This window comes from Diplodia corticola (assembly GCF_001883845.1).
Source record: "Diplodia corticola strain CBS 112549 chromosome Unknown scaffold72, whole genome shotgun sequence".
Taxonomy (NCBI): domain Eukaryota; kingdom Fungi; phylum Ascomycota; class Dothideomycetes; order Botryosphaeriales; family Botryosphaeriaceae; genus Diplodia; species Diplodia corticola.
The window spans coordinates 65,838-78,806 of record NW_017971551.1 but is presented as its reverse complement, the minus strand read 5'-3'; the positions used below and the strand labels follow the sequence as shown (position 1 = coordinate 78,806).

Genomic DNA, 12,969 nt, shown 5'->3' with positions numbered 1-12,969 from the left:
CTACGTCCTGCAAGGCCCGGCACGCGTCGCGCCCTCCATGTCCGGCCAAGGCGCTCCTGTTTGCTGCAGCTATTTGCGGCACTCCCGCCATGTACGCTGTTCAGCTCCGCAACCAACCGCAGCACATCGTGGGGGCGGGTGGCCACCGAGCGTTTCAAGTGCTTTTGCCTATATTTAGATCCCCGCCCGCCCGCCCCGTTGCGCCCTTCGCTACTCCACACCCGCCGTCGCCCGCGCGTCGAGCAAGCAGCCGCCGAAATACCCCGCCAGCTCGCCCACGTCCTCCAGCTCGCCGACGTAGCCAACATACTGGTCCGGCCGGACCGCCACCACGCAGCCTCTCTCGCCGTCCACTCCGTACTTCTCGTACGCGTGGTCGTGGCCCTCGTGGTAGCTCTCGTCGTCGACGTACACCTTCGTATAGTCCCAGCCCTTCTTCTCGTCGAATGGATGCAACAGGCTGGGGAAGTCCCGTAGCAGCTCCGTCTCCCGGCGCGGTGCGCTGTGCACCGTCAGAATCTCCACCACCGAGTCGATCTTCTGGCCCGCCGGCGTGACGCGATGCAGCCACGAGCCCGGCGCATCCAGAGCCGCGCAAAACTTGTCGATGCGCTCCTTCTGCCCGCCAGACAGCACGTTGCCCGCGAAGAGGATGATGCGGAAACGGCCGTCTGCCGGGAGGCGCTCGGCCAGGTGCCACGGCCGCGTGTCTGACTGGTTCAGCACCTTGAAGCTGGGGAACCGCTTGCCCATTGGCACATTGGTTGCCAGATGCTGCTTGCCGACCACCTGCTTGGTGCTCGCCTGGCTCGCCGGTACGTCAGTGCCGTCGCCCTGCTTCACTGCGCTACCAGCTTTGGCCACGAGCATCGAGGCCCCGTAGTCGACGCTGAGGCCGCTGGTGAACATGTGCGCTGTGCGGAACGTCTCTTTGAACTCGTCCATGCTGATCCCCTCGGTGTCCAGAATGTCCTTTGCTGGCCGGCCACTGAAGAGACGAGAGAACTTGTGGTCAAAGCTGATCAGGTCCTGGGCGATGCGGCGGCGCTCAGACTGGTAGGTCTTGAGGATGGTGCGCGGTGAGCGACCCTTGACAACAGAGGCGATTTTCCAACCTAGGTTGTAGGCATCCGCCATGGAGACGTTCATGCCTTGGCCTGCCTTGGGGCTGTGCGTATGGACAGCATCCCCTGCAAGAAAGACGCGTTGGTGGAGGTCGAAGTTCTTGCCAACTCGCTGTCCAATCTGATAGCCGGTCCACCTGGTAGTCGTCTTTTAGCATGAGCCTCGCATCACGTGCCGCTTTTGTTTCCTGCTTACCATTCACAGTAGTCGTAAGTCAGCTTGTATGGGCTGATGATCCTTTGTGCCGCCCTGATGATAAGCTCGGGGGTGATTTTTGACCTGTCCGCCCTCCCGCTTGCGTCAGGAACAACTTCCTTGAGCTGGATGTATAGGCGAACGAGGCCCCTCTCCCGAGGAATCACCATGAGACTCCCATCATTGGCGCTGTGGATAATGCAACGGTTCCTGATGTCCGCTGTTTCGAGTCAGACGGATCCCTGAATTGCTAAGTCAACGGCACTTACGAAAGTCGGTGATGGGGACAACATCTGTTCCGGCATCGTAATTAGCATCCGTCGTCAGAGGACACCCACTGATTCTGGCATCACCTTACCAAGAACGCCCCAGATGTAGTCAGTTGCTTCTCCTTCCAGCTCAAAGCCCAACTGCCTCCTGGTCCAGCTGTGTGCGCCGTCACAACCAACCATGTACTTGGCCCTCAATATCTCGGACGTGCCCTCCCTTCCCGAACTTTTCCGCAACAAGTCGTCCGTGTCATCTGGGGACAAGTTGCTCCTGAACAGCCCATCTGAAGCCTTGACGTCGTCAGAAGCCAATGATTGTGCAGGCGTAGCCTCCTCGTTAGACAAGTGACGCAGCTTGACCACGAGTGGATGAGCCGAGTCATCATCAACCAGTGATTCGTTGATCTCCAAGGATTCGGGAAGAACACCACGCTCGACCTCGATGTTTGAGTGCTCCTTCATGTGGTCCAAGAAGAAGCGCTCGATGCGGCCCTGGTGCAGCACACACTCGGTGAAGCGGGAGATGCCCGGCGGCGTATCCGGCACCCTATCAGAGCGTCGGATAATGCCCTTCTCGTCCGGGTTCCACATGCATACCTGCGTAAGCTCTCGTCAGCTCTCCTCGGCCATCTACAGCTTCCCGGCGGCTGGAGCTGCCGCACCTCCAGCATGTGGTTGGCTTCGCGCCAGGCCCGGTGTGCGAAGCCGAAGCTGTCGAACATCTCAAGGCTACGGCATTGCAGGCCGTCAGCCTGACCGGCGAAAATCTTGGTACCCCGCTTGTCAATGATGCGGGCATCGATGCCGCAACGCGCCATCCAAGCGGCCGTCACGAGGCCAGCGGGGCCGGCGCCCACGATGAGACTACAAATAGAGTGTTAGAAAGGCTGTGGCGAGGTGATTAGAGCAGCAATGGGCGTACACATCGCATCTTGTCTCTGAGATCGTTGGTGCAGGCATTGCCGCGGCCTTGGTCAACGGTGATGCTTATGGGGAGAGTGTGTGGAGTGTCTTCCAAGCAAGAGGTGTGAAGGGGGTGTGTCGGAAAGCTGAAGGGGTCACGGCGGCGGGGCATCTAAATAGAATGCGAATATGCACGGCCAAAGGTTCCATGTTCGCGGGCAGTGCGGCGGGCATGTGGTTCGGTACTCGCGGAAGGTGGGAGGCAAGCTAGTATTGCGGGGAAGATAGATGTGGGGGCTTCGGAGCAGCTTAGTTCATCCTGACAAAGCCAGTTCTGCCAGTTCTGTTTGGCCGCTTCTCGCGATGGAGTTGCTCTTAGAGCAGCCCAGTTGTTGTTCGTTTGCCGACGTTCGATTGGCTGAATGCTCCCAGACTGCTGCACATCGGAGCTGAGCCCAGCATACCGGTACCTCGAGCGCCTCAGCCTTCTCCCTGCTCGGCCCATGCATACCGCCAATGACACATCATCTGACCGAGAGGACGGAGGAAGTCGTAGTTCTGTTCTGCCAATTATGAAACGATCTGGCGTGACCACATTACATATATATAGGAAAACCGGAGAGACTCTCGGGGTATCCTGCACATCCAGCAATATTGCTGGTTCAAGTCTCGCACCAAAACTCCAAACCCATGCTTCTTGTAAGACCCTGACAGCCATGACGGGGCAATGCCAAGTTTCCGACCCCAACTGATCGACGATAGTACGTAGGCCTACACCTGGATCAAATCCGGCACTGGCGGTCCGACGCCCCTGAGCAACACGATGGTGTTGCCTGTCTGACAGGAAGCGCCGACCTTGTCACTAAAGTCCAACAACTTCCCGCTTTCGACGTGGAAGACGCGCAGCTTGTTCTCTTCCCCGTCTCCTCTGTTGTTGACGTTCTCCACCTGCAACGCTTTCGCCGCCATGTCCAGCACTCGGCCGACACTCCATTCGGTGTTGTAGAAGAAAGCGCCCGTGGGGTGTTTGGCGGTCGTCGTATCGGCCGACGCTTCCACATGCAAGTACACCCGCTTCTCCGGCGGAAGCTTGGCGTCCCCCTTGGCCGTCTTCTTGAGATTGTTGATCGCCGCCGCGCGAGCCGCCGGTGAGTTGCTGCTTCGGCTGAGCAGCGGCTTCGACCTCGACGTGTCTGCAGCCGCTGCCTTCTTGCTCATGCCCCACGCCCTGAGTTTCTCCAGCGCCGCAAGCCCGCGGTCCTTTTGCGACGCGGGTTTGGCGCCCAGGGGCGTCAGCTTCGCGCAGTCATGCTCCTCCCGCATGCGGTGCTTCAAACAGTATTGCCGGTTGCAGTCGGGACAGTGCACTCCAGGGTTGAGCGAGGTGTTGACGAGGGTCTTGCAAACGGGCGACGAGCATTGTTGTTCGTGTGTGAGGATGTTGGGCTTCGGCGTCGAGGAAGTCGATGATGGAGTGGACGAGGCTTCACGGCGTGCGCGCGCCCATGCACCAGCCTTGGTGCACTTGTGCGCGGTCTCTGTGCGGTGATCGAGGCAGTACGTGCTGCAACCGGAGGGTCAGCTTGCGGACGGAAAGAGACTGCACATAAGGTATCCGAACATACCCCCTGCAGCTCTCGCAGCGGAATGGAAGGAAGTCAAGCTGGTGGCAGAAGGCGAACTGGCAGTGGGCGCCAATAGCCTCCACGTCGCCGACAGACATACTGGTATAGCTCTCCGGCTCCGAATCGTGCGAAGAAGAAGACGGGTTTGCCATGTTGAGTGTACGAGCGCACGCGATTTATACGGTGGTGTAGTCAAGTGAAGGTGCCAGTGCTTGCTGGAGGTCAGGCTGCTGCGCGGTGCGTAATCATGGGGGACTTGGAAGATGCCAGAACGGGGCGGTACCAGCCAAGCGTTAAACCCGGGCCCAGAGAGCCGACTCCGATCGCCGCCCGTAAGGCTGAACACGTGCGACAGCCCCCAAACTAGCTCCAGGCGGTAGCACTCGGAAGATGCTTCAAGATTATCTGAACCGGTTGCCCTCAAGTGTACCGGATTCGCAATTGCTCAATCATGTTTCGTGTACGACCGTCGCCGGCAGATCTCAATATCAAGGTGCACTCAGCCGTTCCACTTTGCACCCTTGTTTTGCCCTGCTCACATCAACCCAACGGCTGAAGGCCGCTGGCGCAACAAGACCCTGTCGCATGTCCGAGCCGCCAAAACCACCGCTTCCAACGTGTCATTCTTGAACGTCAATTCCGTCATTCGGACAAACAGCTTGCAAATCATTGCGACGCCCAACCCAGGAACTGTGCCCGTTCCAGTGGTAGCCTCTCCGACTCCCAGGCCAGCCAATCACTCCGCGTGGTGGGCAAGAGTCCCATCTTATTGACCTTCCAGATCCCAAGCGCAAGGGCTAAGCAATTCGTGGCGACAAAGATGAGCTTGACGCCAAGCAGGCGCGACGACGTGCCGGGAGTCTCGAAGTTGGCAAAGGTGCGGTTGATGTTGATGATGGCGTTGACTGGATTTTTGAACAGCATGAAGACCATCATTATAGAGAAGATCTGGAGCGAGTTCCCCGACATGTACATGCCTGAAAGCCACAGTTAGCCTCGATCGGATGCAGAGGACCTCAAAGACTGCGCACCGACGGCACTCATGGGCAGTTGCTTGGCCGGGGCAATGGCAAGCTCCCAGGCCTTCTTCAGCTTCAGCGTGTCCATCTCCTCGGTGGAGGGCGGCTTGCGGGCGGCGGTCTGGGCAACCTTGGTGTTCTTGCCCTGCTGTTGCCGCTGCGGCGCCGTGTAGCCGGGCGGATCGGGGACGCTGGCCTTGGCGGGCTGCGCGGCGGGCGCAGAGCCGAGTTCGATGGCCCATCGGGGCGGCGGGGGCGGCGCGGCGTGGGCGACGGACATGGCGGCGATGGACTGGGCGTGGCGCGGGCGTGGAGCGGGCGTGGAGCGGGCGTGGTGGTGCAAATGGTGGTGTTCGGGCAGGCTGCGGAGGAGCTGCGGGCGGCGCCGGGGCCTCCGGGGCGGAAGCTGGCGCAGGCGGCCCCTTCTCGCACAGGACCATCATCATCTCGCAGCCATCGCGCCCTCTCCGACTCCTCCGCTCGACTCTCGCTCGATCCCCAGCCAGCGCACCCGTTGCCACACAAGGAATGGCCCCCGTGGTCACGCATCTTCTCCGATAACCAGACACACGTGGACGCAGCACAGTCCCCCGGCCCTCGAACCGGATTGGAGGGGGAAAGGGACAAGCTTGGAGGGGAGCACATGCATGTAGAGCCACGCCTCTGGGCACCACCGCAGCTATGAGTTCAGGTGGGCAGGATGCGAAGCTCTTCGCCCGGGTACGTCTCCCCCTCGACACCAGCATCGCACCGCACCCCCCGCGACAGCACCCCGCGACGCGCTCCTCGGCCTGCGCGTAGCCTCAGCCGTGCCCAGCGCCCGCCCCCACCATGTTTCCCGCCGCGCTCATGTTCATGCCTGCCTTTCCCTACGACGGCCCTCACTTACACTACCTGCGTTCTCCACAGGGCAAGGTTGCCGAATTGCGCCTCGAGCTGCAGAGCGGCGGCAAGAAGGACAAGAACCATTCGGCCAAGAAGATTGCACTGAAGAAGATTGTCGCCAACATGACCATGAGCAACAACGACATGGTCGCTCTTTTCCCGGATATCGTCAACTGCATGAACATCCCAAGCCTCGAGATCAAGAAGATGTCAGTCACACACGGAAGCCTAGGATAGAGGTGGTGCTGACAGAAAGGCGCAGGTGCTTCTTGTACCTGGTCAACTATGCGCGCATCAAGCCTGAGGTTGCATTGAAGGCATTGCCCATCATCGTCAATGTGAGCGCTTTCGGCCCTGTGGCTTCGGGATGACAAGCTGAACCCTGTGGCAGGATATGGAAGACAGCAATCCTCTTGTACGCGCGCTAGCTTTGCGGACCATTTCCTATCTCCACGTCCGGGAATTCGTCGAGGCTACGTTGAACCCGCTGAAGCAACTGCTCAAGGACGGTGATCCATACGTGCGGAAGACGGCTGCTTTTTGCGTTGCCAAACTTTACGACCACGACAAACATCTCGTCGAGCATTCAGACCTGATCGACAGGCTGAATGGCATGTTGAGAGACGAAAACCCTACTGTCATTTCCAGCGCGCTGGCGTCTCTCATGGATATCTGGGAACGAAGCGAGAGCATAAAGCTCACAATCGACTATGCCAGCGCCTCCAAGATTGTGCAGATTCTGCCCGACTGCTCCGAGTGAGTACACCGCTGGAACACTGAAAACAAGTTGCTAACCGGACGTAGATGGGGCCAAACCTACATTCTTGAAGCAATGATGAATTACGTTCCAATGGACACCGCGGAAGCCGCACTCCTGGCCGAAAGAATTGCGCCAAGATTATCGCACTCAAACTCCGCTGTTGTTCTCACATGCATAAGAGTCATCCTCTATCTGATGAACTACATATCCGATCAGAGGGTCATCACTTCTCTCTGTAATAAGCTTTCGCCGCCCCTCGTTACTCTTCTCTCCAAGGGGCCGGAAATCCAATACCTTGCCCTCCGTAACGCACTTCTTATCTTGCAGCGCCGTCCTGAGGTCCTCCGCAACGACATCCGCGTGTTCTTCTGCAAATATAATGATCCGATTTACGTCAAGGTGACAAAGCTGGAACTAATCTTCATGCTTGCCACGGAGCGCAACATCAAGGAAGTGTTGACCGAGTTGAGGGAGTGAGCATAGATTAACCTCTGCTACTAAGGTCGAGCTAACGGTCTCCTAGGTACGCCACTGAAATCGATGTCGACTTCGTGCGCAAGTCTGTGCGAGCAATCGGAAAACTGGCTATCAAGATCGAGCCTGCAGCAAGGCTGTGCATTAATACGCTGTTGGAGCTGGTTGCAACAAAGGTGTCCTACATCGTCCAGGAAGCTACCGTCGTTATTAGAAACATCTTCCGGAAATACCCCAACCAATATGAATCCATCATCTCGACATTGTGCGAGAACCTAGATTCTCTGGACGAGCCCGAAGCCAAGGCAGCCATGATCTGGGTCATCGGGCAGTACGCGGATCGCATCGACAACTCGGACGTCCTGCTCGACGATTTCCTCTACACGTTCGCCGAGGAACCTCACGAAGTGCAGTTAGCATTGCTCACTGCCACCGTAAAGCTATTCATCCAACGTCCCACCAAGGGGCAAGAGCTCGTACCCAAGGTCCTGCGCTGGGCTACAGAAGAGACCGATAACCCAGATCTTCGCGACCGTGGCTATATGTACTGGCGGCTGCTCTCGTCCGACCCGGCTACAGCCAGGAAGGTTGTCATGGGCGACAAACCTCCCATCACGGCCGAATCGGAGAAACTCGATCCGGCAACACTGGAGGAAATGTGTCTGAACGTGGGCACGCTCGCCACCGTCTACCTCAAGCCTGTCAATCAAGTCTTCCGCTCCGCCCGCCCGAGAAAATTGCAGGACTCCCCCGCTCTGCAGCGCCACACGCTGCCTACCGTTCAAGCAGCCGCTGATGCCGCCAAGGTACGCAGCCAGACTGTGCCTACCGCAATCGACACTGCCGCCGCCGCTGCAATGGAAGCGAATGGCAACATGGCGAGCGCAGTCGACGCTGCAGATCTATACTTCGCAGGCGTAGGCAGCCAGCAGATGGGCGCCCTGAGCATCGCAAACGGCAGCGGTTTTGGCGGAAACAGCCCCGTCGCCGGTTCCCAGAGCAACATGTACGTCGTCAACCAGAACCAACCGCAGCAGGTGTATCAGCCAGCTGTCGGGTCTGGCAATGGCGATTTATTGCTCCTATAGGCGTGTGGGATGCGCCCGTAGCGGGCTCAAGGCAGTGGCCGAGCATGAAGCCAACAGGAGGGGTTTCCCTTTTCTTTTTTTTTTCTTCGTGTTGGCTAGGACTTGTAGGATAATTGGACAGGAGTTCTTTCTGGACCGAAATGTGCCTCACTGGGTGGCGGTCGGAGGATGTGAGTTAGGAAGGTGGCTCAACCACCGACCGCTGGTGCCTGATGGATGAAGACTTGGCGTCTAGGCCGAAGGGGGTCGACGCAGCAAAGAGAGGCACTAGGCAGGAGTCCATTCCCCCTCACTTTTTCTCCTTCAAATGAAATGATATTGAATCTTCGGATGGTTTAGTTATTTTTTGTGTAAATACCGATATTACAGCCTCTTCTACCTACCCGTTGCACCTGCCATCTCCACGAGCGACAGGAGTCTGTCCTTCACAGACAAGAGAGGAACAACGGAGCTGAAGGGTCATGCCGTGACAACTCCATTTGAAGGGTATCTTAGTATTTGGAAGCAATGAGAACAAAAAGTCAGGGATATAGGGGGTATGTGCGAAGCCGTAAACAAGACATGATCCTTTCCCATCCAACCTCGTCCTACCCAATAGATCCAAAAAGCATCTCGTGACGCTACCAGCCTATTTTTTGCTTACTTCAACCGTGTGACTCAACGAAAGAAACAGAATTTCCCTTAACCAATCACATGTCCTACCAGACCCTTGCTCTGCGGCAAGCCTGAAACTCCTCTCTCCATCTGCTGCTAAAAACAAAGATGGACTGCGATGAAAAGGAGATCCGAAAGAGAAAGCACAATCCAACGTGGCTCTCACCGTAGCCGTATGACAATAAATCGCCTGGCTTAAGGTATTACACGATCGCACGAATAAGAAAATGAGAACATGTGTTGAAATTGGACACCAAGGAGGAACGGGAAAAGGAAAGGGATTTAAAAAAAATAAAATAAAAAAAGGGGGAGAGAGAAGGGCAGGGAAGCAGAGAGTTTGCTGTCAGCTACTCATCCCTTCGGTAACGATGGTGTTGGGGGTAGGAAACAGAAGATCTTCTGGACCTTCGTCCAGCACCTCGTGCTTCATTGATAACCCTTTGGCCCCTCTCCCATCCAGATTCCCCGAGTGCAGTAGTCGGTTGATAGGTCATATCCGGTAAGCGTCTGTTCTCGTGCCTCAGCTCTCCCATACCGGCACGGGGATTGTAGAAGTCACTGGCCGGTGGGGCACCTGGATTGAGTCTTTCGTATGTGTAGGCACTGTAATTTCCTTCTACCATGCGCTCACGATAGTCTCGCTCGCGACGCGTGGCCAGACGAGCCTCGGCGCGACGGATGTCGGCCTCCGTGTCAGCAATCTGGGAGGCAAGCATGGCGTCAGATTCTACGCGTTCGCGCGCCATCTGCTGTCTTTCGAAAGCATGGAGACGTTCACGCTCTGATGCCTCCCGGTCTATAGATGTATCGGCGCCGATGATCGAACTTGCTGTGGCGTTGGCAGATGAGTTGGAATGTGAGGTAGATGAAGAGTCAAAAGAGACGCCAGTGCGGTAGCGTTGGCCGTGACCGTGACCACCCGTGGTGTTGTGGCGACGAAGCGGGTTGTCGACGAAAGACTGAGGCCGACGCTCACGGTTTGTGGCATGAGTGTTGCTGGTAGTCGCCTCTCCAGTGCGCCGCAATTCGGCCAGGCGACGACGCCCCTCTTCGAGCTGTGTTTCCCAATCCTCATCGCTGGAACTGTCAGCTGGAGCAACAGCGTCGACTGAAGGGTCATGGGGTTCTGGTTGGCGGTTGGCGTGGTCTTGCTCCACGCGGCGACGACCTTCTTCCAAGCGGGCTTCCCAGTCGTCTGCGTTGCGGTTTTGCTCGTTCATTCTGCGGCTCTCTTCGCGGCGTTCCTCTCGGTTTCTGTGGTATTGAGCCCAGTATTCGTCCGCTTGTCGCTCCCGGCGTAACTGTTCACGCCCCGTAGCACGCTCCCGCTCGATGCGAGCTTGCCGTTCGTCTTCGGTCTCTCCGTGTTGAGTGTGCCCACTATCAACGCGGAGATTGTTAAGCGAAGCGGATAGTCTTTCAGCAAACTCGCGGTCGCTCGCAGTTTGGGTAGCGTCCCGGTTGCTATCTTGAGGCCTGCTGTTTGACGAATACGAGGCGGCAGTAGTAGACTTGTGACCAGAACTGATAGAAGGCTGCGTGACGATTGGTGGTGGCCTACGAGGCCGCCTGCGGCTGGGTTCTTCAGGGGAAGGTGGGTCAGCAGAGGCCGGGGGCGTCGAAGGGCGTGGCGGCCCAGGTGGTCCCATTGGGGTGTCAGCCTGGATCAGGGGGCTTGCGAGTGGGAGGTCAGCATATGTGTGAGGGCTGAGTAAGTGGACCTCTTCTCTTCCCCGTGAGTCCGGGTGCCGTGTTGCCCTCGCGGTGGTCGCATAGGCCAGGGATGGCTTTGAGGGAATCGTTGCACTGTGGCTTCTACGATGCGAATACTGATACGCTGGGCTTAGATTCTGCTCCTGGGTAGCCGACAGAGGCGACGACGGGGCGGGCGAGTAGCTCCTGATGCTGGACGAGGATGTTGCTGCGGATACGGCGGAGCTGCCGTGATAACGCTTGGTCGTGGTCGTGGTCTTTGACTTCTCTCTCGACTGCTTCTCCTTCTCCCTCTCCTTCTCCTTCTTTGGGCCGATGTTGAAGACAATTTGACCAAGAGAGCCAGTCTTGCGATGTTTGGGTGAAGGGTGCGGGGCGAAGCCCGCTGAGGTTGGTGTGACCTCGACGAAGGTAGCGCCGTTGACTGGTGTGGATGGAAAGCTTTCGGTGGCAGGGGAGGGAGACTCGTCGGCGTAGCGGATGTGAGGGGAGTGACGAGAATGGCCGGCTCCCTGCATGGTTCGTTCCTCATAGGTGACCTGGCGACAAGTCCTTCCGGAGCCGGCGAGCTGACAACGGCTCTTGACGTGATCGAACGTTTCCTTCCTGCCGTCGGGCTGGAGGTAAGTGCGCTGTTCGACTACGCACATGGCTTCAACCACCGTCGACCGGGTCGGCGAGGGGCGGGGAGAAGAAGGCTTTATCGTGTCTTGTTCCGGCTGAGGCGGCTTTGTCTGGAAGAGTTGCTTGGTGTAGGAAGTAGCTAGAAGTGTCGTGGATACAGGAACAGGAAGGCGACAGGATGGACGGGTATGCAAGCCAGATCCAGGGCGGAGACAAGCTACAGAAGCTCAGGAACAAAGGGTCATTTAGGCCTAGCGCGTGAACGGTGGGTTTGAGGAGGTAGGCAGTGGGCAGGTGACTTTGCCCAAGCAAGACGGGTACAGCTGATATGAAGACGGTGCACGAGTACGGAGGTCTCGGAGACTCGGACAGCGGAAGGCAGAGAATGCGACCTCGGGAGTCACCTTGGAGCGAGTGCAGCAGGGCTGATGCAGCGGACGAGTGAGGAGCAGACGGAGAGCAGGCAGGCGTGACTGGGCGACGTTTTAACTAGCGTGTAGAGCTTCGCTGCCTGGCCAGCGGCCGCTGGCGCGCTCGACGTCTGCACTTTTTACATTACACAGACTTGCACCGCCAGGCCCGGCGCGCATCATCGGCCGCGGTCGCCATCGGTCTGGGGTCGCGCGTGGTGCTGCGCCTCGCACCCAGTCAGCGCCAGGGAGGGGCGCCCTGCACCCCGGTTGCACCGTACCTGAGATGCGCATGGCGCCAGGCAGCGGGCGAGCCAGGCGCAAGAGCGGCCGGCCAGGCGCGGCGGCGGCGTCGAGGTGCGGGAGCTGGGGGTGAGCGATGGAGTGCGGACCGGCCCTGCAGCGGGTGACATGCGCAGCAGGCGGCGGTCGGGCAGCTGAGCGGTGCGTGTTTTGGTGGAGGCGCGGCGGCGATCGCGTCACTCCGGCCGCCGTCGCGTCTGCACCCGCGCGCGGGCGCTACGGGACGATGCACCTTCTGCAGTGCCCTGGCAGCACCCAGCACCCAGCACCTGCTTTTCTGCCTTGCCGCCGATACCTGGGCCCATCCACCCATCCACCTCACCACCACCGCTCGCCGCAGGTGCCGTGCGCGAACCCAACGAGAGAACCCAGCGTCACCACCGCCAGCCCGGGCCCCCGCATCGGGCAAGAACGCAGCACGCGACAGCGAGCACAACGAGCACGGCGAGCACAGCCACCAGCCACAGCTCGCCGACTATTATTACCTGTGACGGCCCCCAAAACGCCCATCATCCGCCAACCTTGTCCCGTTTCGTCGGACCTCGTCTTCCTTCCACTCGCCGCTCCCTCCCGTCCCCGCACCGAGGCACCGAGACCGGCCTCCACGCCGACTGCATGCTTAACTCCGGCATTGCCTTCGACGGCCAAGCCAGAGCCAAAGCCAAAGCCAGCCGAAATCTCTGCATCCTCGTGCGGTGCGCCTCGTTGCCTTGTTCGGCCTTTCCCAGCGCCGAACCATCACTTCTTGCTAACTTTGCGGCCTCCCTCCGGCCAGACGCTTTACTTCGACGGAGCCGTGCCTGCAGACCGGCCCCCCGCCCGTCGTAGCCCAGCCGCCTATCTTGCCCCCGTGTAAGATCTGCCAACCAGCAGTTTTCTTGATTGGACGAGCGAGTATACAACCGCCGTCGGCTGCTCTCGC

General features: G+C 58.6%; 5 protein-coding genes across 5 annotated transcripts; 1 reads left to right on the top strand and 4 right to left on the bottom strand.

The window, feature by feature from the left end:
- Positions 1-210: 210 nt before the first annotated feature.
- BKCO1_7200027 (phenol hydroxylase) lies at positions 211-2,549 on the bottom strand (the record flags this gene model as incomplete). Its single annotated transcript, XM_020278832.1, has 5 exons — positions 211-1,261; positions 1,321-1,540; positions 1,679-2,186; positions 2,252-2,453; positions 2,512-2,549. The coding sequence occupies 5 exons, from the start codon at positions 2,547-2,549 to the stop codon at positions 211-213; spliced, it is 2,019 nt and encodes a 672-aa protein (XP_020126039.1).
- Positions 2,550-3,263: 714 nt separating this feature from the next.
- BKCO1_7200026 (an1 zinc finger protein) lies at positions 3,264-4,269 on the bottom strand (the record flags this gene model as incomplete). The annotated part of the gene is made up of 2 exons (XM_020278831.1): positions 3,264-4,056; positions 4,118-4,269. The coding sequence occupies 2 exons, from the start codon at positions 4,267-4,269 to the stop codon at positions 3,264-3,266; spliced, it is 945 nt and encodes a 314-aa protein (XP_020126065.1).
- A 514-nt stretch (positions 4,270-4,783) lies between these two features.
- On the bottom strand, positions 4,784-5,416 carry BKCO1_7200025 (er membrane duf1077 domain protein; the record flags this gene model as incomplete). The annotated part of the gene is made up of 2 exons (XM_020278830.1): positions 4,784-5,094; positions 5,149-5,416. 2 exons carry the CDS (start codon positions 5,414-5,416, stop codon positions 4,784-4,786), a joined length of 579 nt encoding a protein of 192 aa, XP_020126038.1.
- A 551-nt stretch (positions 5,417-5,967) lies between these two features.
- Positions 5,968-8,343, top strand: BKCO1_7200024 (ap-2 complex subunit beta; the record flags this gene model as incomplete). Its single annotated transcript, XM_020278829.1, has 5 exons — positions 5,968-6,230; positions 6,284-6,359; positions 6,413-6,777; positions 6,826-7,254; positions 7,305-8,343. The coding sequence occupies 5 exons, from the start codon at positions 5,968-5,970 to the stop codon at positions 8,341-8,343; spliced, it is 2,172 nt and encodes a 723-aa protein (XP_020126037.1).
- Positions 8,344-9,344: 1,001 nt separating this feature from the next.
- On the bottom strand, positions 9,345-11,360 carry BKCO1_7200023 (uncharacterized protein; the record flags this gene model as incomplete). The annotated part of the gene is made up of 1 exon (XM_020278828.1): positions 9,345-11,360. One exon carries the CDS (start codon positions 11,358-11,360, stop codon positions 9,345-9,347), a length of 2,016 nt encoding a protein of 671 aa, XP_020126074.1.
- Positions 11,361-12,969: the final 1,609 nt, after the last annotated feature.